Source organism: Astatotilapia calliptera, chromosome 13, assembly GCF_900246225.1.
Source record: "Astatotilapia calliptera chromosome 13, fAstCal1.2, whole genome shotgun sequence".
In the NCBI taxonomy this organism is placed as follows: Eukaryota; Metazoa; Chordata; class Actinopteri; order Cichliformes; family Cichlidae; genus Astatotilapia; species Astatotilapia calliptera.
Window position 1 is genome coordinate 4,154,278 of NC_039314.1, and position 26,986 is coordinate 4,181,263.

At 43.3% G+C, this 26,986-nt stretch overlaps 1 protein-coding gene across 1 annotated transcript in view; it reads right to left on the reverse strand.

Moving 5' to 3' along the window:
- The window catches only part of thada (THADA armadillo repeat containing), a 118,350-nt gene that overhangs the window by 24,955 nt on the left and 66,409 nt on the right, over positions 1–26,986 (reverse strand). The window contains exons 30-31 of the mRNA XM_026190295.1: positions 17,962–18,065; positions 15,144–15,226 (exon numbers count right to left, since the gene is read on the reverse strand). Of these exons, the coding sequence (XP_026046080.1) occupies positions 15,144–15,226; positions 17,962–18,065 (187 nt within the window). The remainder of the gene's footprint in view (positions 1–15,143; positions 15,227–17,961; positions 18,066–26,986) is intronic.

Here is a 26,986-nt window from a genome sequence, read left to right on the forward strand (position 1 = left end):
GTTTAGTGCCACAAACCCACACGGAGCAACCCATTAATAATGCCAGCTGGCTCCTAAATGACTAACCAGCAAACATTTCCCAAACAGCATGGTGTATGTACAAACAGGAATCAGATGAGAGATACAAGTTACTGGAAATACCAGTTTCAAATAGGCCTCCGGAGCTCTGTCACACCTCAAAGTTGCACAGCACTGATACAAAAATAGCCCATCGCACAACCTACAGTATGATTTTATTTCTCGTCTCCATTGCTGCCTCTGGTTCAGATCCAGTATTCCTTTGAAAAAGGCCAAGTTCCTCTTAGAAGGTAGATCTGGTTTCCAAGTGCCTCTTTATCCTACTTGGCACCAAGTAAGCATTAGCCACTTTCTACCAACATGCCTTTGCTGTGAGGGCTTGTTGCTATCAGCGGTCAAGCTAAAGCATTTTCATGAGTGTCTAATATGTAGGGCTGAACGATATATCGCATTTGCGATAATATCGCGACATGATCAAGTGCAATTTTCTAACCGCAAAGGCTGCGATTATACTCTGGACATGTCCAAATTCATGGGCTGCATCCTCCTGAGGCCGCATTTGTAGACCGATTACGTCACAGCGACGTGCCGAAGGCTGTCCAAATTACTACCATATCCCAGAATTCATAGCGCGGCCCAGCCAAACTCCAGTTTCTAGCAATGGCGGCCGCTACTAAGTTTTAAAATTACTCATACTAATCTTTCTGGGTCACAAAATAAACTTTTAAAATATTTTCAGGCGAGAAAGTAGTTGTGTAAACATCAAATATCTGCTCGGTTTATCAAGATATCCCATATTTGCAAAAGTGCTTCGACGTTTTCAGAGGCGTCTGCTACCCACCAGCTCGACAGCTAGCCGGGAGCTCGAGGGTTACTGATGCGGCCGAGAACGGCACAACTCCCGGCACATCATTTTCAGATCACCGCGGAGTTTCGCTGCTCGGGTTAAACGTAATATATAAGTCACTTAGACAACCTAAAAATGTTATTGTTGGGCTTTTTTCAGTGTTTTGTTTGTTCGTGAGTAAATCGGTTTGGCTGAGATTAAAGTTATTAGATTAGATAAAATAAAACTTTATTAATCCCCCGGGTGGGTTCCTCCTTGGTTTTCACACAGCTGACTAAACGTCAAACAGAAAACTTATTAAACAGAAGTATGAGACAGTCGAGAATTTACGCCAGTGTCTGGTTATATTTTAGATAGCAAGAAGCAGACGGCCGAGTTTATTAAACTCCACCGAGACAGCGGTGACGCTAATCAGAACTAGACCGTCCAATTTCACGCCTTTAAACTTTAAAGGCGTGTTTGTGTGTGTGTTTATACAATTGCTATTATGTTTGCACTTTATGTGTAATGTTACTGACTGCAGAGATCAGTAAGATGTGTGTATTTTTTATTTATTAGTTTTATTTATTTAATATTATTTTTTAATTGAATGACTGTCTAGTAGTTCACAGATGTCGAAAAACTGAGTGTGGTAAAGCCACTGATTTTGTTTATGTATATTTCTGCAATCTGCACATTGTACTGACTTTCATTTTAATGTTTACACCAGGGTTCCTTGTCAGCACTTTATGCTCAGATGTTTGTAAGCTAAAAATAAACTATTGTGTATGTTCAAATATACTGTTGTGATTGAAGAAGTTAAATAAAAATGTCAGTCATCAATTCATGCATCACCTCATGTCATCATAACAGAGGTCTGTCTTCCAGGAAAGAACAGTTTAAAATTAATGTAATATAGTATTGGCCATACTATATGATGTATTGCTTGTCTTTGTTTAATAATACAGAAGACAAAGACCTTAAAAAATAATCGCATATCGCATCGCAATCGCAATATTGGGGCAAAAAAATCGCAATTAGATTATTTTCCATAATCGTTCAGCCCTACTAATATGGTATTGATTGATTCATGACTTTTTGCGAGGTCACAGTCACATTATCACAGTGTCACAAAGCCTCATGGTAGTTGTAGTCTTGCTCCCAGTGCACACAAAGTGAGAATCTACAGGATAGATAACCCTCTTAAAGCAGCCCATTGGTCGAGTTCACACTCATGATCTTGTTCTCTTTAGAGCTGTGTTTTTCATAGTTCTGTTTGTTGACATCCTGTCAGTGTGTACTTGATGCTTGGGCTCTCCTTCCCAAAGGAAGACTGTTCAGTGACGTCAGAGATAACATACGAGGAGGACCGCGACACTAAAAGAATCCTGGATGGAAATTTACCGCAGAATTCTGAAAAACTATGATGGATGTCTCCCGACTCGGCCAACACCAAGAAATAAAAACTCTAATTTGCCTTTTCAGACACACCAACCTGGTCCTTGGAGTAACTCTGAATCACGACTGAAAGAGAGCAGGCGATACAAGTTTCCTCCAAAATGTGGCTCGCCTTATCCTTAGTTTTCCAGGCATACTGTATCTACCCTAGGATAGACCCACAACACGCTGGGAAGACTATGTATCTCACCTGGTTTGGGAACACCTTGAATGCAGGTGTACTTTGAATGTACCCCCCAAACTCTCCTTCTTCCCGTTATTATTTTCAGACACTACAATTTCTAAGCAGTTGTATTGCAGTCTGATTTCTTCACAAGCTAAACACACACACACACACACACACACACACACCCCTTTGTGATGTGAACAGATGCATACAACAGGCCAAGCTGAAGAAGCCAGTGTCGTCTGTTCCTGTCTATTTTGACTTTTATTGGAAAGACTGTGTCAGTGTCTGTTTGGAAAAGCCCATGGTTGTGCCAGCCCGGCCACCTGTGAACACGCACCCTCAAGGAGTGATGGACACACATGTGCACACATACGCGCACACTTCCTGTGAAATATAAGAAGAATCCAGAGGCGGGGCAGCAATATAGTAACCCGATGCCATGCTCACACTGTGCTCCTCCCTGCAGTACTGTTTCAAGACTCCACACAGACCCTGCTTTGACAGCCAACTCAATTAGTTTAACACACACACACACACACACACACACACACACACACAGAAAGCTTATGAAACCCAGCGCAACTCAATCTGGCCCCACAGCGCCACTCAAAATGTGGCTTGACAAAAGAGCGGGAAATGCCGCATTCCTCCAGAGATGGGCTGGGTTACCGTAGAGATGGCCAGGTTATTATGGAACCTGATCCTCAAAGGGGGGTCCGAGGCCAAATAAGCATAGCCTAATGGTTATAATGGCGGGGGTAAGGGCACAGTAATGACACCGATGATGAAGGGAGGAAAGAGAAGAGGATGACTGAAGGAGAAAGGGTGCGTGTCAAAAAGAAAACAGCTGTCGGTCAAGGTGGAACGAAGTGAAAAACTGTGTGTGTGCGTCAAAGGGTTTTAAAAACAGCATGTTGCCATTTGCTTGTCATATGCTGATACAGTCAACTATAATGCTCCGATCCTAGACAGACGACAACGCTACATGCACTCACGGCGAGCAACCTGAGACGCAAGAGGCACAAAAATATGTTGAGTGAAGGTCAGAAGAGAAGAAAAAGGAGAAACTGAAAAATCCCAAACCAGGGAGGAAAGGACAGAGCGAGAGAGGAAAAACATCATTAGTCAGGATGCAAAGCTGCTTTTTTATGATGGTCTTTATTAAAACTAGAGTGGCGGAGGAGGCAGGAGCAGCCAAGCGTTGCCCCAGTAAATGAAAGGCGTTCCTGTGAGGGCCATTTCACTGCGATTTTTCATGGCTGATCATAAATAGCCATTGTTCTCCCACAGCTGTGTTTATTTAAAATCGGTGTCTGCACTTGTGTCTCTTCATTACGCTCGTGTGCAAACCTGCAGCTGGACCGTGGCCAGACTCCATTAAGCCGTATTACCATGTGATATTTCGGGATGCTCTGGGATGCGGTCGGGCTCGTGTGACTGCAGCTTGAGAACGGGGTTAATAAACGACACGTAAATGCAGGTCTTAGCGAAGAGCTTTAGTGCAACGTGATGGTGAATTTCACACATTTACAAACTGCTCAAAAGAATGTAAACTACTTATGGAATTAACTGTGAATTTTTAGCCATATTAGCAGCATGGCTCTAATGATGGCGGCACCGATTGTTCAAGACGGAAATATAAAAAACTATTAAATGGAATGGGATGAACAATATGTTAGGTATTGTTAATCAAATGACCCGTGAGCTATTTTGCCATCAGATTAACTAATTGTAAATAATTTTAATCCCAAATTGAGACAAAACATCCCAAGTTTTGTCTCAACATCAGTTCAGAAGCCCGTGACCAGGGCAGATCCCAAGATTTTTAGAGCCCACCGGCCAGAAAATGTGCTGGGGCCCCCCCACTGCCTCAAACCACCATCTGAATATGTACCCAACCACCAAGTTCTTATTAGTCCTTTAACAACACTTCCTGTGCTAAAATAAGATTAAGCCCTTCTGCCGAAGTGATTAAACTCACCTTCATTGGGGATTTTTAAAAACCTTTTAACCCTTTTTGATAAATTATTACATTAATTTTCTGTTTATTGACTAACAGATTAAGTGAATAGTTAATGCAGCACTTTTAGCTGCTCCCTTACTCCAAAGGGGTTGCAGCCATGGATGGATCCCCATATTTTGACCTGACAAAGCCTGATGCAAAGCTCCAGGTCTGAGACCATCACAGAGTATGCTCCTATTCTTAAATCAGGGATCTTTTGCCTGTCAGTGATATTAGCATTAACCACGAACCACACAGCAATATTAGTAACTGATGCAGCGCTACTACTTTATTTAATTCAAATGCCATCCGCTCTACAGCTCTACAGATTTGTGCTGAATATTTGGCTCCAAGGAGCAACCTGATATCTCTAATAATCAAGGGAAGGCAAACAGTGGGGAAACGGCTCACCATCTCTCTTGTCTGAGCAGGACCACCAGAACAGTTCAATTTCTGGGCTCAGAGTGTGCAAAGACATATGAATAAAGAGAATGCTAACCACAGTAAAGCAAACATCGATCAAGGTCTGTGGTTATGCTGATTCCCCCTGCATATCTGTCATGTTTTAGTACATGAAATTCAAGACTTGAACAATCCTGTTTTACCCCGGTGGTATTAGCTTTTCATTGAAGACACCCAAATTTTCAAAGAGTACAAATACTCTGGAGTTCAAATTTTGGCAGTCCGTGAAAAACAACAGAGTGATTGCACACGCAGGAAAATCAAAAGCCTCGGCAGAGAGTGATGCTGCAGAGAACAGAGTTCATATGGTCTCAGACTTTGCTTATCCTGTGTGCACGCAGAAGAGAGGAACACAAGTGCTATATGTGTGATGGTCTGTTTTACACTAAAGGTCAAATATTTGAACTAAACGTAACCACAGCATCTGGTTTAGGTCAACCTGGGCCAACCTTGCAGTTTGTGGTTTATGGGAGGACGGGTACTGAATGGGTGCAGAGGGTCAGCATTCTGCTCCAGGAAACACTGAACTCAACAGCTACATCCAGCCCAACACCAGAATCGTTTTCACCACAGCTCATTTTTAGAAGTGTCACTGGGAAATATACACACTTTGAATATTATGCAATGCCCGAGATCATATGACGAAGGGTGGGTGAGTGTTCTATATAGTCGTTTAAGAGCTGTACCACAAAACTGGGAGAAGAGGCGTGCTGCTGCTCTATTAGCGCTTCCCATAGCCCACTAAAAGCTGGTTGTAAAGACGCTTTGCTGTGTCGAACTAGAGCTCTGGCAAGATGCGTGCACGTGCTCTCACACGCAAGCACACAGCTGGATTTCACATCAGTCTCCACCGTCATTACCCAAACTGTGAAAAACAAACCCCAGACGCTACGTGTGTGTGTGTGTGTGTCTGACAAGTGTGAGAGAGCGGGCCCTCTTATTAGCCTAAAACACCAGCCCCACATATACATCTGTCCTAAAAATAAAAGGACGCTAAAACAAAAAGAGCTTTAAATAATATTTCGGAAAAACACCCCAAAAAGACAAAACATGAAATACAATTTTAGATGAAAAGAGAAGCACTCAAATTGCTTTTTACAACCACTTTTGTTCAACATTTAAGTGCTTTGTGTCTAACACTCTCACTCCGATTAACACATTGGGATCAACTTGGGGATTGTCCAAGGATACTTAGGAATGCAGACTGGATCAAACCAGTTAGCTCCGACCTCTCATGTTTTCTCTACTGGCTGGTTTGCTAACCACAGACAAAACGGTGGGAAAAATTAACCAATGGTTCTCGAGTACGCTTTCTCTCACTTGCCGAGCAGGTCAGAAATCAGCAGAGATACCATATAAGCCACGCCCCTATTAAAAGCCACACACCATTTCGAAGGCTTTTATACATTTCTTTGATACAGAACGTAGGCCAGGTGACTGTGGTGGTGATCCTCGAGATCATTCAGCATTTCCCCAACCCTGCTGTATTTCACTGCAACTGCAGTCAGCCGTTCATCTTCTGCTGTGAGCTGGAGAGCTGCTTCAGGTGACCATACGCTGAGCTCACTGAACAAAATAAGGGCTACAGTTGGCAGCTACTGTCTAAGATGGTGGAGCTCATCTATCCTCCAAGTATTTAGTACTTTTATCTTACAGGTTTAAAATGCTCAATTTTTATTCCCTAAATCTTCGAGATCAATAGTCGTCAAGTCAAGTAGCCTCCTTTTTTTTCAAGCTCTTAAGACTACCATGACCTGGATGACTACAAATCTACACAGACTTGTAGAGAACTAGTTAATAAGCTTGTTTTTTTCTGAACAGCTAAACCACTGCTTACTAATGATCCCTAAGCTTATGAGCTGTGAGCAGTTTGATTCGTGCACCCCAGTTTTATGATTATAACGAGGTAAAACTCAGCATTTCACACAAAAACATTAACGATGAGGTCAGAACACTCAAATAAAATGGTAAATGGTAAAGTCCAAGACATCTGCAGAGTGGTGTGTTCTACAGTATTTCATAGGAGGAGGGTGAGCAAGTTATTCAGCTCTTGGCACTAGACTGCAGATGGTGCACAATTCCCTAGAAAAAAAAAAAATCTTAAGCTAAATGAGTGGAAGTATCCAAATATAGAGCCACACGGCTTACCAAGCTGTCACACATGAACATCAATCAGATGTGCTAAACCTTCTTGAAGCCTAATTATGACAACATGGTTTTTTGGATGCACTAAGAATAAACTTCCAAGGCTTTTTTCTTTTTAATACAGCACTCACACACCACACATGTATGGCATGTACAGCGAATGTGACAGGATGCTATAATGATTCCTCCTCTCCATAATGACTGGGAAGGGATTGCTTTGTAACTGCACTGTAGAAATCCATAATCTTCAGCTGTCTCATTCTGAAAAATGCATACTTTTTAAGTTACTATCTTATTAGTAGGTCGCTTCATTGTTTACAGATTTTTGGAAAGTGATGCGTTCGGGTGGCGGCATTCAGAGAAAAGCACAGTGAGCAGTCAGTCCTTGGAACAACCAGGATGAAGATAATCATTTGCTTTCATGAGAACTTCAAAAATCAAAGAAGCAGCAATGAATAGAGCTTGTAGTTGACTGCAGTGCTGTGCAAAAGTCCTGAGCCAACACTCATTTCTTTGTATTTCGATCGGAAAATAATTATTCTTCAGTACAGCCTGAACTCTCCCCAGGAAGCTTTGGAACGCTAACTTTTTTCCACTCGATAAAAGCTAACGTGAGGGTTCCCGGTGGTTAGGGCCAAATGCAACTGCATGGCAGGATGCAGTAAACGGACCAAACTTCAGTCAGAAGAACAACTGAGATAATCCATCCACGTACGAGGTTAGTCATTAATATACTGCTGCATAGTTACATCGTAAGGTTTTAAAAACTGAGCTTTAAAATGAACAGCGGTAATAAAAACCGTGAGAGGCCGACAGTGATCACTGCCTTCTTTTAGGGGCTTGTTCAGATTAAATAGAACAAGATGCAAAGCATTCAAACACGTTAAAAACACAATAGTCTTAATAAATGCAGAGTAGTTTGGACGCCGAAGCAGGATTCATACGTCGTCACTTAAAGACCGGATTCTGTTCTGTCGGGATGATCATACACTGCTTCAATAATGTTGCAGTCCAGGCTCTGGGGACGAAAACCCATAACTGATATTGTTCCATTGTGTGTTTTTCTATCCACGTATGCTTTTACTGCATTGGCAGAGTGTTTGGGGAGCAACCATTCCTTTAAAAATAGTCAGGTACAAGAAGTGGACAAATAAAATGATTAAAAAAATATAGTTCAAAAGCAAAACTTCCATATGGAGACTGGTTGTGTGAAAAAGTCTGGGTCCTTGGAAACAAACAGTGAGGGGTGGCTCGAGACTTTTGCACAGCACTGTAGATGTTGAAACATTGGTGCATCAGAAAAACCACTCAGTTAAACAAATCATTGATTTTAAAAAGCGCAACGACAGGTATCTGCTCTGAGAAGTTACGATGCCTCTCGCCACTAGCAGCATCACACCTCTGTGACGGGAAGTTTAGGTCTATATGTAAGGTGGATTGGCAGATGACAGCCGTGCTAACTAGTGCGTTTCTGCACTTTTTTGACCTAGAATAGCAGCTGTGCCGCAGTAAACTGTCATATAACCACTCAACCAGAGCGGTACCTAACCACACTCTCACAGGCCTGTAGACTCTGACCTACAAGGAAAGAAAGCTGCTGCTACTAGCACTGCTAAAGCTAGCCACACTCTTGAAACTGCATCCGCCAAATTAACGGCCACTAAAATATATCTGGAGACTCATTTTAGTATTTTGTACTTGTGCATCCACTTCAAGCCAGTCACTGCTAACCAGCTAGCCTTCCTGTTGTGTGTTTTCCAGAGGTGCTCTAGTGGGGGTCCCTGATAACTACTCTGTTTTTAATCACAAAGTAAGCCTACTTAGATAAAAAGAGGGAACCGTTACATGGTTATATTAAATAAATTATATATTTAAATAAGTCAGTTGTACGGGGCACATGCACACTCATGAAAAAGATCTTATGAACGATTCAGAGACAAATCACAGCAACATTTAAAGGATGCTTAAACTGTAGAAAGATCCAATTCCTGGTTGCAAATGGCTAAACGTGCAATATTTATATCAGGGATGTGAGACTGTACATTGAGGGCAGCACGGTGGCACTGTTGCCGCACAGCAAGCAGGTCCTGAGTTCAATTCCACCATCAGGCCGGGGTCTTTCTGTGTGGAGTTTGCATGTTCTCCCCGTGTTTGCGTGGGTTCCCTCCGGGTACTCCGGCTTCCTCCCGCAGTCCAAAGACATGCAGCTTGTGGGGATAGGTTAATTGGATAATCCAAATTGCCACTCGGTGTGAATGTGCGAGTGAATGTGAGCGCGAATGGCTGTCTGTCCCTGCGACAGACTGGCGACCTGTCCAGGGTGTACCCCGCCTCTCGCCCTATGACAGCTGGGATAGGCTCCAGCGCCCCCGCCATCCTGAAAAGGATAAGCAGAAGCGAATGGATGGACTGTACATTGTGAGCCACATACAGCCCACTTTGATCTTGAGTGGGCCGGACCAACAAAACTCCCCTTTCTGCCAGCGTAAAGAAGTTAAACTACACACGTAATCCTTGATCCTTCCTCCAAAGTTTTGCAGTGAGCCGGACTGGACTATTTGCCTGTTTGACAACCCTGATGTATATGAACAGGGGTCTATAAAACTGATTTTGACTTTTTTTCTTGACTTTTCCTCTAATTCTTTTCCTCCTTTTTTCAAGTTAAAAGACTAGAAAATTGAAGATCGTGTCTACAAACAGCACACGAAAACTGATGGGGCTGAAAAGAATTACAGTACGTGTTGCAGTTTACCAGAACAGAACAAATTAAGGCCAGACTCCGGTCTTAAGCGGCTGTTTCATCATCATCATCATGTGAAAGCACACTAATGAAAACAAGTTCATTTTTGTTTGATTTTTACCTCCTGTTAGTGTCCGGCTTCCACTCTCCTCTCTCTCTCCTGCTAAAGCTTTCAGTTTATTTTACTGGCAAGGCTGGAAAGCAAAGAAACAGCAGGCTGGCTGAGGTGGAGATGAAGCAATGGACAGAGGGTTTTTTTTATGAGTCAGCACAGATCAAAGAGCTGGAGCAGAGAAATGTGTGCACACTCATGAACAAAGAGCTGTGTTCAGAGCTGAGAGGAATTGGCTGGTAAATGCAAAGTTCCTACTTAATGCAGGGAGCCAGTTAAAAGAGGGGAGGGAAAAAAAGTAATATTGAAAAAGGGGATTGTTCACCTTCTTTTCCTCTGGTGCCAGGCGCTCTTAAGAGCCTGCTGCTTTCAAATGAACTTCCAAAACCTGTGGCTTTTTAAATCTGATTCAAGTGAGAAGTGCAATTACACAAGAGGAACAGGGGAAGTGATTAGAGGTGAGGAGCAGGAACAAAAAAGAAGGAGAAATAAAAAGGCCACCACCAGAGCGGGTGAAACCAAAGACAGACTTATGATAATAATCGAGGCATTAGAGGTGTGTAAGCTCCAGGCTGCTTATTTAGTTATGTAAGGAGGAGAGCCAAGTCAGGCCAATCTACAGGCTTGTTTGGAGAAATCCTCGGTATTTCCACTGTCAAGACCAACATGTGCTCAGCACATGGCCCACTGAAAACATCGGTGCCCTCCTCCCCTTTCCCTCTTTCCTCTCTGTACAGCACTCCTCCATAAACTGGGTCACAGACGCAACCCCACCATCTGTCACAGATCGCTCGCCTTCGGTTTCACATTCCTCCAGCGTGGAGACCCCGCAGGTCTGCGTGCGTGCGCACATGACCGCACAAGCGTGCACACGGACGCACCAGGAGGCTTCTCTGAACTACCCGATACACGAAGCAGACTCCTGTCAACAATAAGTCTAAATGGAGAGCGCAGTGGTGCACAGCCTCGCCAACAAAAGTTGCACGGTTGTCCGTTCAGATGATGAAAGCTCCGACGTCAAATTCGAAGCAAATGGACTGAAAGCAGCTGCTGCTTGCTGAGCTGGTGAAATGCCGGGCAACGCCGTGACAAGCAGCAAAACTCAAATATCCATCACTCTGTTCGACTAGAATACACCGAACCCAGAAAATATCTTTTAACAAAGAGATTTTACTTTAGTCAGCAAGAACGTTTAAATAAAAGGAAGCTGCAGAGGAAAGTTTAGGAAATTTGGTGGACAGGTGGAGCATGAGCGAGTGGGCAAATAGGAACACCAGATGTAGATCGTTTCATTTCAAGTTGTCAAAGTGGGGATTTTATCTTCTGGCTCCAATTTTTAGTGTTTCTAAGGCAAGCTGGAATGTTTTAAACAGCACAGCAACATTTATGGCCCGTTAGCTAACATGATTTTAGGTTAGTTATAGTTTATTTATTTATATCGCACATTTAATTACAACAGGAGCGTTGACCAAAGTGCTGTACAAGAATACAACATACCTAATAAAATAACTTTATTAGTATTGATGGCAAACACCAAATATGAATTAACAAATAACTCTCATGCTGTATTAAAAGTCAGTAAATAAAAATGTGTTTTAAGATAAGATTTAAAAAGATTGGCAGTAGGAGCCTGTCTGATGTATGGGGGTAAATTATTCCACAGCTTAGGCGCTACGACTGCAAACGCCCGATCGGTGAGGTGAGAGGACGTTAAAGAGAAATGATGTTCAACACTTTAACAGAGGGTAGGATTTTTGGTTTTGTACAATTTTAGAGTGAATAAAAGGAAAAAAAGCTCTTGTAAAATTCATTTGAGCTCTAAGATAACTCCTACAGAAGCGTCAGGACTATGTCCTGTTCACAGTCCTCTTTAGGGTGCCTAAAGAACACCACTTTATTAGGTACACGTTCTTGGTATTATGCTGAACCCACCGTTGTCTTGAGAACTGCCTGAATACTTTGTGTTGTCAATTCAACACATCCAGGATACCAATCTCCTGTTCCACCCCATCCCAAACGTGCTCTGTTGACAGTAGAGGCCATCTGAGTGCAGTGAATTCACTGAAATCTTAAAGAAACCAGTTTGAGATGATCTGAGGTTTATGATATGTTGCGTTATCCTGGTGGAAGCAGGAAGATGGATACACTGTGCTCATAAAGACATGAACATGTTGAGCAACAAAACTCAGATAGTGACTTAAATGACGCTCAGTTGGTGTTGAGGGGTCCAGAGTGTGAAGCACTACACCACCAGCAGCCCGAACTAATGATACAAGGCAGGACGGATCCATGATTTCATGCTGTTTACACAAAATGCTGACCCTACAAACCAAATACTGCACCAGAAATGGACTCGGAGCAGGTTTTTTCAAACCTTCTCATGTTTGGTGAACTCATGCTTCAAGGCTGTTTTGCACTTAGAGATGTTCTTCTGCATACTTTGGCTGCTGACATACTGCATCTGTGTATGTTTCTCCAGCTGCACACAAAAAGGCACTTCAGAGGGTCATTAATATGGCCCCAAAAATCACTGGACATCCTCTTCCCTCCCTGAAGGACCTGTACAGCACTCGCTGTCTCAGGGGGCCACGGGACTGCACACACCGAGGACACCGGGTGTTTCAGCTCCTGAGAGTCAGGCTGCTGAGGTCGTGGACAAACACACTGAAGGACAACTTTTACAACAGCCCTAATCAATGCTAACAGCTCACCTGATTGGCTACCTCCTTGGACTTTTGGGGGGGGCAATAACAATAATAATAATGTGCAATAAACACTCATTCTTTTATTCATTTATTAAGACATTCCTTTTTTTGCTCATACCTTTCTTGCACTTTAAAAAAAACCCACTTTAAGTTACTGTGTTGTGTTTAGTTGCGCGCAGTATTGATGTGGGACACTTTCGTTGTACTATTACCGTATTTTCCGCACTATAAGACGCACTTAAAAAACTTTTTTAAAAATCGACAGTCCGCCTTATGTAGAATAGAATAGCCTTTATTGTCATTGTACAGAGTACAACGAAACTGGAGTGCCACTCCCTTGGTGCAAGTTTCAATAATAAATATAAATGTAAAATATAAAAGGTACAAAAAAAACAATCGTAAGTACTCAAACAATAGTATGTACAATATATACAGGATAGCAGCATTAATATAATGACAGTATGAATAGCAGCATAATATAATGACAGTGACGGTATGGAATAGGTTCAGTTGTTTTTGTGCTTATTTACTACGGTGATAGCTCTGGGAAAGAAGCTATCCCTGAATCTGTTTGTCCTGGTTTTATGTGACCTCTACCGTCGGCCTGACGGTAATAGTTCAAACAGTTGGTTGCTGGGGTGAGAGTGGTCCTTGATGATATTGCCAGCTCTGCTGAGGTACCGAGAGTTTGCAGTGACCTCCAGGCTGGGCAGAGAGCAGCCAGTGATCTTCTGGGCTGTGTTGATGACCCTCTGCAGTACTTTCCTGACTGCAGCTGAGCACCCTGCATACCATGTTGTTATGCCGTACGTTAGGATGCTCTCTATGGTGGCTCTGTAAAATGTCACCAGCAGCCTCTCCTCCAGGTTGTTCCTCCTGAGCACTCTCAGAAAGTGGAGACGCTGCTGGGCCTTTTTAACCACCGCTGTAGTATTTGCAGTCCAGGAGAGGTCATCAGATATCTGCACGCCCAGAAACCTCATGGAGTGTACCCTCTCCACACAGCTCCCGTGAATGTAAAGTGGGGCCGGGTCTGCTCTGCCCTTCCTGAAGTCCAAGATAAGTTCTTTAGTTTTCGTGGTGTTCAGTTGGAGGTTGTTAACTGAACACCACTCAGTCAGTCTGTTGACCTCATCTCTGTAGTCCGACTCATCCCCCCTTGAGATGAGTCCAACCACTGTGGTGTCATCCGCGAACTTTATGATGGTGTTTGAGAGATGGGTAGGGGAGCAGTCGGATGTGTAGAGCGTAAACAGGAGGGGACTCAAAACACATCCTTGTGGAGACCCGGTGCTGAGTGTGATGGTGCTGGACCGGTGGGGGCCGAGTCTGACAGACTGTGGTCTATGTATGAATTCTGGTTGTGCTACTGACCTTGAATCGATTTTATGCGGTGCTCGAAAATCTGTCAAAAAATGTTTTGGTACGACTTTGGTAAGATACAAAGCTGCACCGGTTGATGTATTGCCGGAGCATTACGGCTGCCGTAGTCAGGAGCCTCGCGGAGAGATCTGGGTCCAAAACTCGGTCTTCTTCAGGTCCCACAGTCAAACGAACACTGCGGCATCACTGAGAGTTACAAACTGTCTAAATTATTTTATCTTTAATAAAATGAGCAGCGCTGCTGCTTTACCAGGTGTAACAATTATGTTTAACATCCAGGCATCCATGAAAACAGGATTTATTAAATTTAACAGAGTTAGAAGTTAGCAGGAAGTTAGCTCGCTAATTTCCACCTAAACATGATATACCATGTTCTGACTGGCTAGCTGGTATATAATGATGTGCTACGTTATCACTAGCAACGCAGCTATGTTAGCATAACATAAACACAGTAAAGCTGGAGAATGAATGCAAATGCTTGTTTTTGCTTAATGCGCCTTATGGTCCGAAAAATAAGGTATATTAGGTATGAGTGTGCACTGACAATAAAAAGTTATCTTTTTCTTACAAGTGGCTATTGTTGTCTTCATATCATGTCAAAGCAGTGTGCTCCTTCTCCTTTGACCTCAGTAATCAACAAGGCATTTTCATCCAGAGAAAATATCCAGAGAACTTTCTCTGTAATGATGCCTGTGTGAGGAAATCAGAGCAGATCTGCAGTTTCTGAAATGCTCCAATCAGCCGCTCTGTCCCCAACACCCATGTCACAATCAAAGTCACTTTGATCTCCTTTCTTCCCAATTCTGATGCTCAGTTTGAACTTCTGTCTTAACCATGTCTACTATTTTTGGTGTCATCTTTACAAGTTCAGTAACAAACACCTAAACCATCCTGATCCAGACTGGATCAAAGTGGATGATTAAAATACAGCTTTTTGGCTTCGATGATCAATCTAATCAGCTTGTGTTTTACACACAGACAAACCTTTTCATGTCACTGTATGTGTGTCACCACGTGGTTGTGGGTAGTGTGCAGGACTTGCATTTGTGTCACGCTCTGCATATTTCTGCAGGTCTTCATTAAAACTCCGGTGAAAAGTAGTGATCCCACAATTACTACTCACCTTCCAGAATGCTGATCTCAGGCCCGCACAGGCACACCAACACATCCACAAAGGCTCCTCTGGTCACCACACAACTGTTCTGTCTGAAAAGAGAGAAACACGAGGCCGTCTTTGATCCAGCACAGAAAATTGACTGAAATCGGTTGACCCTCAAAAGCCGTAGAAACATTTAGACACGTTGGGGGGAAAAACAGAGTTTGTGTTTAAGAGCTGTTAATAATGAAGGATCTCTATTATCAAGTAGGCTGCCTAAATGTTCCTAAACTGCTTATCGATTTAAAGAGATAACACTGCAGCCTCCAGTCACTGATCATCTGTTTCCCATTAAGATCACAGACGAAGATTTTCTTCACGAACCGGCTGATGCCTCACCACAAACTGTTGAATTAAGGCAATGGGCATGGCCAACTCGGTGCTGTAACTGAGTGTGGGCTCTGTGGCTCATGCTGCTTTTGCACAGCACTGTACGACCTTCTAACCAGGAGGTGGATAAAATCCATTTAAATACCTTTTTCCCAGCCATATCCAGTCTGCTCCCTACACAAATGTATGCAGCACAAAGTGTTTACATTCACTCAGTAGAGTGTCAAGCTTTAAGCTTTCAATTTAGTTGAGCAAATTAACAAACCTGCCAACATAAATATAACATATAAAGTCACAAAACGCCATAAAATTCAAACATAAGCTAAAGAAAAAACACACCCTGGACCTACAGTTCAACAGTCAAACAAGCGAAACATCTAAAAATTCACCAGATAAAATAAATCAGAGCAAAGGAAACAATCAGCTGAAATGACCACACGGTTGAGTAAACACCTCTCTGAGAGAGGCTTCAAAAACCGAACATTAGAAACAGCCCTGCATGATTTTTGTGTTGCACTGCAACAGCGCGAGTTAGGTGTTCCTAATAAACTGGAAACTTCATACACTGTAAACATCTGAAAGCAGTGGCAGCTTTGTCACATTGGTCACATCCACGGCCTTAATAATCGGGACCCGTCTTATCTGAAAGACCTTATAGTACCATATGCCCCAACACAGCACTTCACTATCAGACTGCTCGCTTCCTTGTTGATCGGTAACAAGTAAGGTCCTGAACGCCTCCTGGGTGAGGCGTTCAGGACCTGTAAACCTGGGATGAGCCCCTGGAGCTGGCTTTGGAGTGCGGAGGTGGCCGGGGAGAGTGAAGCCTGGGTTTCTCTGCTTGTACTGCTGCCCACGGATGGCAATAACAGATGGAGGCATGGATGGTGTTTGTTTTTCCTGCAAGTCCTGAGTGTCAGTGCAGGTCAACACAAGAAGGAAAACCAAAAAAAACCCAAAGCTGTTCATCAGCTAATCAGCAAAACATTTCATCTTTCCACGGAACGACACATAAACCACTTAATTGTACTGACACAGACAAACAGTTACTGTTATTAGTGGGTCAGTAGCTCATGGGATCAGACACTGAATGGCACAGTGATTTGTGTTCTCATTTTTGATGAATCCTGATGGCTGAGAATAGGCCAGAATCATATGAGTTGCCCCCAGCTCTGTCATCCTAGACGGGACTTATTTCCTGAATGTCACAGGAGTTTTCACACAAAGGCTTCAAAAAACGAACGACTTTGTGTTATTCTCTTTTTATTCCTGCCCTGCACATTAGTGAAGTAAAGCTCTCGCTGCTGTCATATTATTTGTAAATGTCGACCCAGTTTATGTGTGGCCGCTGCAAAGTGTGTGCGTTCTATCAAGATTGTGACCACAGCGCTGCAAGAGGCCACAAGTGTGTGTGCGAGTGTGTGCGAGAGAAAACAACAGAGACAGTGTGCGAGCTTGACGTCATGTTTTCATCACTCGGATATTAATAACGCGCACATGCCCCCACATCAGCCGCCTGCACGCTTAATACACGCACGATACTCGAGATGGAGCACGGTGTGTGTATGAGAGAGAGGAGCGACTGTTGGTTAACTAATGACAGATTCTGGCAGCGATGAGTCCTGTGAATGTGAGCTATCATCATCAAACACGCTGTAAGAAGTTGAATCGTTAGATCGCGATCCAAACTACACACTGGAGAAGGTCCTAACAGGCTGACGCCGGCCCTTCACGTCGCCAGAGTCATCGCTGCAGCGCGGACACCCTCGCGGAGCCAGAAAAAGTCCAAAATGACACAACACAAGGATCGGTGTGAGGCCAAAACCCAACACTGACTCAGACCAGACGAACAATGCATTCCATCCTTTTTGGAAGGCGGCTGCCTCAAATTAGTGGTGATCTGGATGAGTTTGGGAGGTTTTCTTTTCCCAAAAACAAAGATACTCTGACCTGTGATGTCCTTAGATCTGGGCGCCGGGCTCCCGGCGCCGGGCGATCAAACGAGCAGACTCTGGGTACGCTCTGGTGAGCAAGAATTCACCTCGTCATCTTAATAAAAGCTCATCAGTGTAACCAAGCAGAGCTAGTAGGGCTAGTGTTGCTAACTCAGTGGCGCTGTGTTATCTGCTGTAGGGCCTGAGCACAGGAGACCTAAACCTGACCTCACACAGAAGAGGAGGAGTTGGTGGGGGGAGGGTGGCAGGTAACTGTGCCCCAACTTGAGGCCTGGACTTTTAGCAGGAGGGCAAGAGGTAGAGGGAAAGTAGGGGGGGGACTGCATGCAGATGGGTCAGCAGGCAGTCTCTTTGAAATGGAAGCCGGGGCAGGACATGAAGCGGACAGGGCTGGGGAGGGGATGTACGGTGAGACAAGGAGCTATTCTTCTGGCGAGGGAGCTGGAAAAGAGGGATGGATGCTTATCTGTGTGTTTGTGTGTGGGCGTGTTTAGGATTACCGAGAAGCGAGCCACATGCGCTGACAGAGAGCTTCACCGATGCCGCTTCCTGCTGGCAGGGGTCTGTGTGAGTCAGTCTGGTAGGAGCGCAAGAGAAACAGCACCTGCAGACCGACACGTGCACACACACACAAATTGAAAAAGACAGAATGGATATTTATTATACAGGAGTCAGAGTCACAGAGAATTATCTACAAGCCTTACAGAAACAGACTAAACTCCACTCATCTTTACATCTTGGCAGAGTGATACATACACATACATGTTACTGATACTCTGTTGTTCGAGTGGTTTTTCCCCTCTTTTTCAACCACATTGTGTGGCAGAGATCTGATGCATGTAGACAGTAACTACTGAATCACAAGCTACAGTGTGTAAGTGTAGATAAAAGATTGACCTTGTAGGACGTGTTATCAGTGAAATGAATCGTGGTTTGCCTTAGGCTCTAAAGGGTAAGCCACGCAATGACATCACACCTTAAAGGGATAGTGTAACATGTTTGGGTTTGCACTCAGTCTTAATAGATTCATTATGAAATGAAGCATCAAACCACTACTGATGGGGATTTTCTACTGTTGGCTATATGACTGCATTTGGCAACAGGGTGAGCTCCTAAATGTTGGACTAAAGGGTGAGAAAACACTGTGCGCTGAATGAAACTTGCGAATCATCAGTAATTACAAGACAATAAATACGAATTCCCTGGAGGAAAATTTACTTGGACACCAACCACGTCTGGACTACAGCACAAATACTCCTCTTTGTCTGGAATTTAATGGTTTTTATGGTGCATTTACAAACCAATCATAAAAAGAAATCTTACATGGGAAATTATTGTTAGACGGGCTTTCTGTCTTGTTTTATTTATTACACTGAGCCAAACAGCCCGGGACGCGAACATGTTAATCCTACACAGCAACTCCACCAACCACTAGTTGCTCAACCTAAATGACAAGAAGATGGTCAGAGTTGTCCCTTTTGATGTTCCCTCTTCTCCAGTAAATACTCAAAGCACACTTTGAAAGGTCAACACGCTGCTTGCTCCAAAGGAGCATCTTTCCATCCTGGCGTGTGACCTCTGGTCTCTGGACAGGAAAGCAAGAAGTTTCCCGATGAAGATTTAATCATTCTTTTCACTTCGGCCGATTTGCCAATGAGAGACTGAGCCAGTCTGCAGCAGGTGGACTGGCGGTTGGGAGTATTCAGAGGCCAGGACACAGGCTGGCTGGCTGGTTGGGGTGTGTATTCTGGGCCTTGGTAAGTATACTCTTTAAGCTGGGGCCATGGCCACAGACCAGTAGGAAGCCATTCATTACGCTATGCAGGGAAGGCAACGTGGGGAAAACCAGGGCGACCACGTAGCACCAAGCCTGGCCGCTGAGTTCTGGCCTGCCCCATCTCATCTCCTGCAGTCTCCACGCCCAGGCAACACCCACTGGCTCACACAAACAGCTTCCACACCTCCAGATCCTTCTTCCTCTCGCTGTCAGCTCTCTCTCAGGGCTTTTCCACCTACGAGAAGCCAGAGCTGGAGCAGATTCCCAAACCAAATATTGAACATTTCCAAGTAATTTTGATTCCCATTATTTCAAACATAAGAATATGTCTTCATTTTCACTGCCAGTTCCAACAAGCTCGGCAAAGGAAGTCATTCTAAAAGTAACCTATCACCCTGTTTGCTCACGGCCATGGTGCCAGACTAAAATAATCTTGTTTACCTGCGTGGATGATGAAATGTTGAATCTATTCTGGTGGGGGTTTAAATCTAGAAACTTCATCAAGTGTCTTTTAAAACTTGCTGGTGCACAGCCATACAGGATATTACAAAATAGTTGAGTTCTAAAGAAAGCTTGTGGGTCTGACTTCTAACTCAATGGTGGCCTTGATTAGCTTACTGATATAAGAGCAGTTAATCATTTAACCACATTATTAAGATTTTATCACTTTGCTAAAATAAAAAAAGAAAGAAAAAGTGCAGATCAAAAAGTACTCCAGAGGTTTTTCGATATGCTTTGTGGTCTGTGCTGTTACTTCCAGTTTAGACAAGCACACGCCTGCTCATTAAAAGTTTGCTTGAGCAGCATCACCGGTTCCAGCACTGGTTCCAGTGTCCAAAGCAGGGAGCTCTGTCTTTTCTCCCTCTCTTGCTGCACTCCACAGTTACACCTCATCCACCGGGTTGGGAAGTCCCTGCATGGGAGGCTCAACCGGCTCAATCCAGCCCGGCACGGAGAAAACCGAAATATTTATAGAATTCCTCCTCCCAAAGACAGAGTGCAGAACTACACCCCACTGTGGGAGGAGATCCCGGGATAGGATCAAGCGTAAATGAATGGGAGACGATAAGACAGCAACACAGAGACCTTCTGCAGGCTTATTTTTGTTGATCAAATGTCCGATTTCTTCCCCCTTGACTGCCTAAATGTGGATTTCCTGCTTTCTTGCTACTTCTTCCACACTTGTAGGAAAATGATCATATGACTTGTGGTCAAATAAACTGGTTCCGACATGAAAAACAAAAGCAGTACTGTGTATTGTATGATTATAATGTATAAGATGCTTAAAGGAGCTTGCACTATTATATACTGACTTCCAGGAATCTTTTAAAACAACTAGGAGACAAGCGTATGTACTGTATACGTATGTATCAGCTCTTTGAATGCTGCAACAATAAAAAGAGATGAAGGTTGCAGACACAGACCGTATAAAACACAGCATGGCGTGTCATAACCTGCATTCTCTCTGAAGACCACTAGATGGCAGGTGCTGTGATTGCAAACAGACCTGTGATCCTATAGAAATGTACAGAATAATGGCTTTGTGTCTTGACCCCTTAAAACACATTCATGCTGAGGTTGTGACTGATGACACGTAATCCAATGAGCAGCCAGTTTCCCAGTCAGACCCATCCATCCTCCACACATCTGTTTTTTCTGAAACTGAGATGAGGCGATTGTGAAAACGTTTGTCTTCGTATATCTAGGTGCATCTTTTATACTGTATGGATACAGCTAGCTGGTTTAGCGCCCACTGTTTATTATTAAGGTAGAAAATAAATGCTACTGTAGTTATGCTTGCTCATTAAATATAAGTTAGACTTATGGGTCTCCTTAGGTGGTGAAGCAATTTCCACTTCGACATGATTTTCCAAGCAATAACAGATATGGTTAGCGGGTTAGCTGTGGCTGCATAGATCAGACAATGTTTGGTTCACATTATTAGCTGATAAACTCATATAAAAAATGGCCGGATACCAAATGAATTCTGGGAGTCTGGATAAATTAGCGGCTAAATCTTAACCACTTAAAACTGGCTTTTGCTATCTGACGGTCTTCTGTGTTAGCAGGCACACTGGAGTTAGCTAACATTAGCCAGAAGAAAGGCAGCTCCAGAGTGGATTTATTCTCAAGCATGCGCATCACATCCTTCAGATTTTCAGAGAAACATACTTCACATTCTTCAGATTAGATGTGACATGTTGTAAGTCCTTCAGACACTATTTGAGGGAATGGTGAGAGTTGGTAACATCGCTGGCAACAAAATACATTAAAATATGAAAAAAGTATCCAGTGTATGTGCTTCTATTTAAACATGGAGGTTTGCAAACATTGCAAATAATTGGCACAGCGGTCTAGTGGTCGCCTCACAGCCAGGAGGTTTTGGGTTTGCATGTGCCTGTGTGGGTTCTCTCTGGGTACTTAAACTTCCTCCCACAGTCCAAAGGCACACATGTTAGGTTTAGAGGCCATTCTAAAAGATCGGTAGATGTGAATGTTAGTGTGAAGGGTTGCAAGTCTGTCTTTGTTGAGCCCTGATTATACTGATTATACTGCGGACATGGACAGCTGGATACCCAACTGCCAATAAGTCATTCCTGTTATTCGTCTCTTTACTTCACTCCTTGAGGCACATTCATAGTTCGTGCATTGTAATGTAAATACTCTGCAGACGAGTCTACATGATCACAAAAAACATGCAGGAACGTGAACACAGACTCTCACGCTCACCGTATGATCGTGAAATTCACATCTCTTCACATCCCAGTGGAGCCGTGGATGCAGAAAGTATAATCGAGGCTTTAGTGCATTTATTCAAAACAGACATATTTATTATATCATATAAAAAGATATTTATCAATGCAGCTGTTTTAGATACTTTAGAACCTCATAGTGCAACCACGCGTCCCCCTATAGCTGTGGATTGGAACTTCAGACAAAAAAAATACAAGAAAAACTTGAATTATGAAAATATCAAACCCTCCTTGTATGCCTTGTTCTCTAAGCAGACATTTAACTGTTTGTGTGTGCCTTTTTGTGTGTTGCAACAAGCCTCATTCTGCTTTTGGGTCCGTTAAAAATAGTGGTGGTGGATGTGAGGTCCCTTCAGACTCTGTTATCAGGCTGCCCTGCCGTCCCTCCCACTGCCGCAACCACAGACTGACCACATGTTGTTGCAAGCGCACATGCGCGCACATGCACAAAGCAAGTGTAAGCGCAAATAATTGCACAGCAATCCGGGGCTCCGTCCAGTAAAACACATTCACAAAGAAACGCATAAATCGGCGTTCACATAAAAGCAGATAGAGGTTAGGCAGAGTGTGGACGCGCCCAATTAGACAAAAAGAGATCCAATAAAGACGAGCTAAATATAAAAAAAAACAAAAGAAACACAAACTTTCCCTTGCCCTGCACGGCCGTATTCTTGCACAAACAAAGCTTATAAATGCACTCCATGTGCATGACTATATCACTGTTAACAGTTATAACAGAGCATCGCAGCTGGCCTCCAGGGAGTTGTTTGTTATTTTATTATGTCCAGAGGCGGGTGTACATACTGGTACTAGCAGCATAGGGGGTGTGCATGTGTGAAGGATTGACACTCAGCTGTCGAATATCCTGCAGTAGTAAAACAGGAGCTCCCTGAACAAGAGGCCAGGGGTTAGTTTACTTTGTACATAACAGAAGTAAAGATCAATGATATGAGTGGACAGCAACTAATGACCATAAACATGAGACATTACATTTGTACTTGGGCAAAACTGACAACTTTAAAATGGCTGAATATATATATACATTTTTAATGGAAACTGTTCGACAATATGGATTGGAAATAAGTGGTAGACAAATCAATTCTGCAGAAGAAAGTCAGGACGTAAACATATGAAGTTTACAGGCATCCAACACTGGTAGGGAAATTGTCTCCAAATGTTGGACACAACACTAAGGCAGGACATCACGATATATCATGATGTGAAGACAGACTAAACATATTCCTAAATAAGGTTTTGGACAAATATAGTGAAGCTCATTATGAATCACATGAAGTCCTTTTGAATATACACTATTTTCTGCACTATAAGGCACACTTAAAATCCTTTAATTTTCTCAAAAATCGACAGTGCGCCTTATGTATGAATTCTGGTTGTGCTTACTGACAGCAAACCGATAGCAGCAACTTCGCTCATGCGCGATTCATTTGCAGTTTTTAACGGGTAGGGGTGAATATCTCCTGCTCTGACATCAGCTTGGGGCGACTGCTGCGTGAGGACTACCTGCCGCCTGTGAGCGTTTTCGCACAGGCGAGGTGCAGATTGAAGCAACCGCTGATTGTTGAGAGTAAGAGCGATACGTGCTTCCATGTGAATAAGTAGTCATAAGTCTCCAATAATGCCAGAAAAAGTCTCCAGATTTGTCGCTAGTCGCTTTTTAGAAAAAAAAAAAAAAGTCGCTAAGGCGGTGTGAAAACTTGCTAAATATAGCGACAAAGTCGCTAAGTTGGCAACACCGCCAAAACTCCGCTTCAGGTCCCAAAGTCAAACAAACACTACGGTACACTGAGAGTTAAAAACTGTCTAAATTATTTCACCTTTAATAAAATGATCAGCGTTGCTGATTTACCAGGTGTAACAATTAAGTTTAACATCCAGGAATCCATGAAAACGGAATTTATTAAATTTAACAGAGTTAGCAGGAAGTTAGCTCGCTAGTTTCCACCTAAACATGATATAGCATGTTCTGACAGAGATTTCTGTAAAAAATGAAAACGTACAGCTCTGCTATCACTTCCAACATAAATGAAGACAGAAAACTAAACAGCAGTGACGTTTGTAGGGTTACTGAAGTTGGGCTAGCTGGTATATAATGATGTGCTACGTGATCGCTAGCGACACAGCTATGTTAGCATAACAAACAGTGAAGCTGGAGGATGAATGCTAACTCTTTTCCACTCAATAAAAGTTAACGTGAGGGTTCCCGATGGTTAGGGACAAATGCAATCGCATGGCAGGATGCTGTAAACGGATCAAACTTCAGTCAGGAGAACAACTGAGATAATCCATCCACAATATGAGGTTAGTCATTAATATACTGCAACAGCACGGAAACAGAGCAGCTGCGAGATAATTCTACATTAATGAATCAATGTTACGGACGAGGAGGAAGCAAAAAGAATAAGTTGAGTAAAGTTTGCCTTATCTGACTGTTTTGTTTCACTTAATGCATCTTATAATCCGGTTCGCCTTATGGTCAGAAAAATACGGTATTCGATAAAGAGTGAACGGTTACAATATTAAATAATGCGATGTAATGCAACCACATTGCATAACCTAGAATTCATACAGCCATCAAACAAAGCCATCCATTGAGACGACTTGTGACTATAGGGGTTGCCAAATGAATAAATCCCTGATGTATGTTGACGTAGTGGGAAAAAATTAGATACAATAAAATGGGTTCAATATAAACCAACAAGGACATAAACCAAGAGTGGTTTATATCTACCACTGTAAGAAATGTTTTGGGCAGTTGCCCACTTTGCCCGGTTGGAACTGCCACCTGTATGTTGACAAAATAGCACAAAACGTCTGACACCAATACGAGACACCTGGGATTCCCACTGGACTGGATATATCTGATGGCATTTTAAAAGCAGGCTGACTGGGTGTGCAGGCGCACACATTCTTTCTCTGGTTCAGCCCAGAGGCTTTTCTCAGAAAGCCCAGGCAGATCGCTGGCTAAAGGCAGCAGTCGTCAGGCCAAAAGAAAATTATTTGAAGACAGCAGAGAAGAATGCACTGAGGAAAGCTACACCAACGCAACTGCTGCCAGAGACGAGGCTACAACGATACTCCGAATTCAAGAGCCTCCTCAGTCTCATTTAGCCTCTGTTGTGAAAATACACAAAGGATTACATGTGTCGAGTTGGCCCTTCTCAAACCACCACAGGCCGCAGCTTTATATGTCTGGCCTGTACCCGGCGCTGTGGGCCAGGGCTGCTGCTGGCGCGTGTCGAGAGTGGAGTCCAGTGTCGGGTTGGGTTAGTGCCGGTCTATCCGGTGGGCTTGTTAAGCTTGGTCCAGATTGTATCAACAGAGGTTTTGGGCAAGACGGGGTGACTGAAGTGAATCCAGTGGTTTTCAGAGATGTTTGATTACCGGGAAGGGGTCTCACCCAGGCCACGCAGAAGACAGCACTGCCCTAAGTGCAACCAATTAATCAGGCTGACCAAATCCGGATGACGTAGAGAGAATCAGGCCAGGACATTGAAGCCTGCCTCGGATGAGTTCTGACTTCTGAAAACGCTGCGTACAGTGTCGGTGTATATCTAGAACTGCAGTGCATGCATGAAAATGTCCTATTTCTATCACACTACTGTAATATATTCTGCACAGAACATGTTATAGTCAAATAAGCTTTCCATCTCGAGGGGAAAAAACAAAACAAAAACCCAGATCAGTCTGTGCCACTAAAAGTGTGTAAAAGGTGAAAATACTGTTGTAAATTGAGAAATATAGTATGGAAATTTAGGACAAAGGCAACTCTTTCAATTCAGTTTTATCTTATTTATATAGCAACAGCAGTCACCTCAAGCTCTTTATGTTGCGAAGTAAAAGTGCTTAATAGGGTTGGGCGATTGGACGAATATATCGACAATCGACGATAGGCTGAGCCCATCGTTGATCGTTTTTACAGGGGCGATTTATTTATTTATTTGCCCATGAGCAAGTTTGCTAATAACAATGGAGCTAATAGAAGCAGTCAACAGGGGGGGGGGAAATAAAAAATTAGTAGCGCTGTTTTAACAGCACTCTCTTTCATCTGCGAGCACATGCCCCCTCCTCAGAGTGCGCCCAAATGCTTGTTGATGGAGCTGCAGAAGCTGGTGATAGCCTAGCATACTCAGCCGGATGGTGGACACGTGCATGCTCATGCAAGTTAGTCATGTTTGGGTACTTTGCTCGCACTATACGTCTGCACAAGCGGCACACCGCTTTCATCCTAAATTGGTGACTTTATATTTTTTTGTTTTTTTTAGTGCTGTCAGCGTTAACGCACCATCATGACGACTAACACGATTAACAATTAACCCACCTGGAGCGCAGACTGAGTCAAAATCCCTGAAATGTCTCCGTCACCGCATTTCGGCAGTTTATCCAAAGTTTGTTTATTCTGCGCTCCAGATTAGTTGAGCGCGTAAAATTTTTTAATCACGTTAATCGTTATGACTGCGCTGACAGCCCTAATTTTTCTGGGAAATTAGTTTATCCATGTTTGGACTTCTGTGTTGTAAACGTGCAAATCAGTCCGTGCATGATTACACTGCTGCGGCCATCAAAAAGTCTGCGCATGCGTGAATATATCGCCCATCGTGGATTATTGGACTGATGTCGGTTGGACAATTTTTACATATCGCCCAACCCTAGTGCCTACAATAATATATACAAGAACCCAATATTCAGATGCCACTGTGAGCAAGCACTTGGTGACAGTGGGAAGGAAAAACTCTATTTTAACAGAAAGAAGCCTTACGCAGAACCAGGATCAGCGAAGGCCGGCCTTCAAGGGACGAGCTTCGAGGCTGATCCATTAAGCTAAAATCAAAGTGCATAAAACCGCAATTTCTCAAGTTGCCTCTGGCTGACTTCAAAAGCAAATCCCTCAGACTCCCATTTTAAAATGTCAGTGAATCCTAATGTTCTGTAAATCCCAGCAGTGACATCACCAATAGGCGCACTGCTGTCTGGATC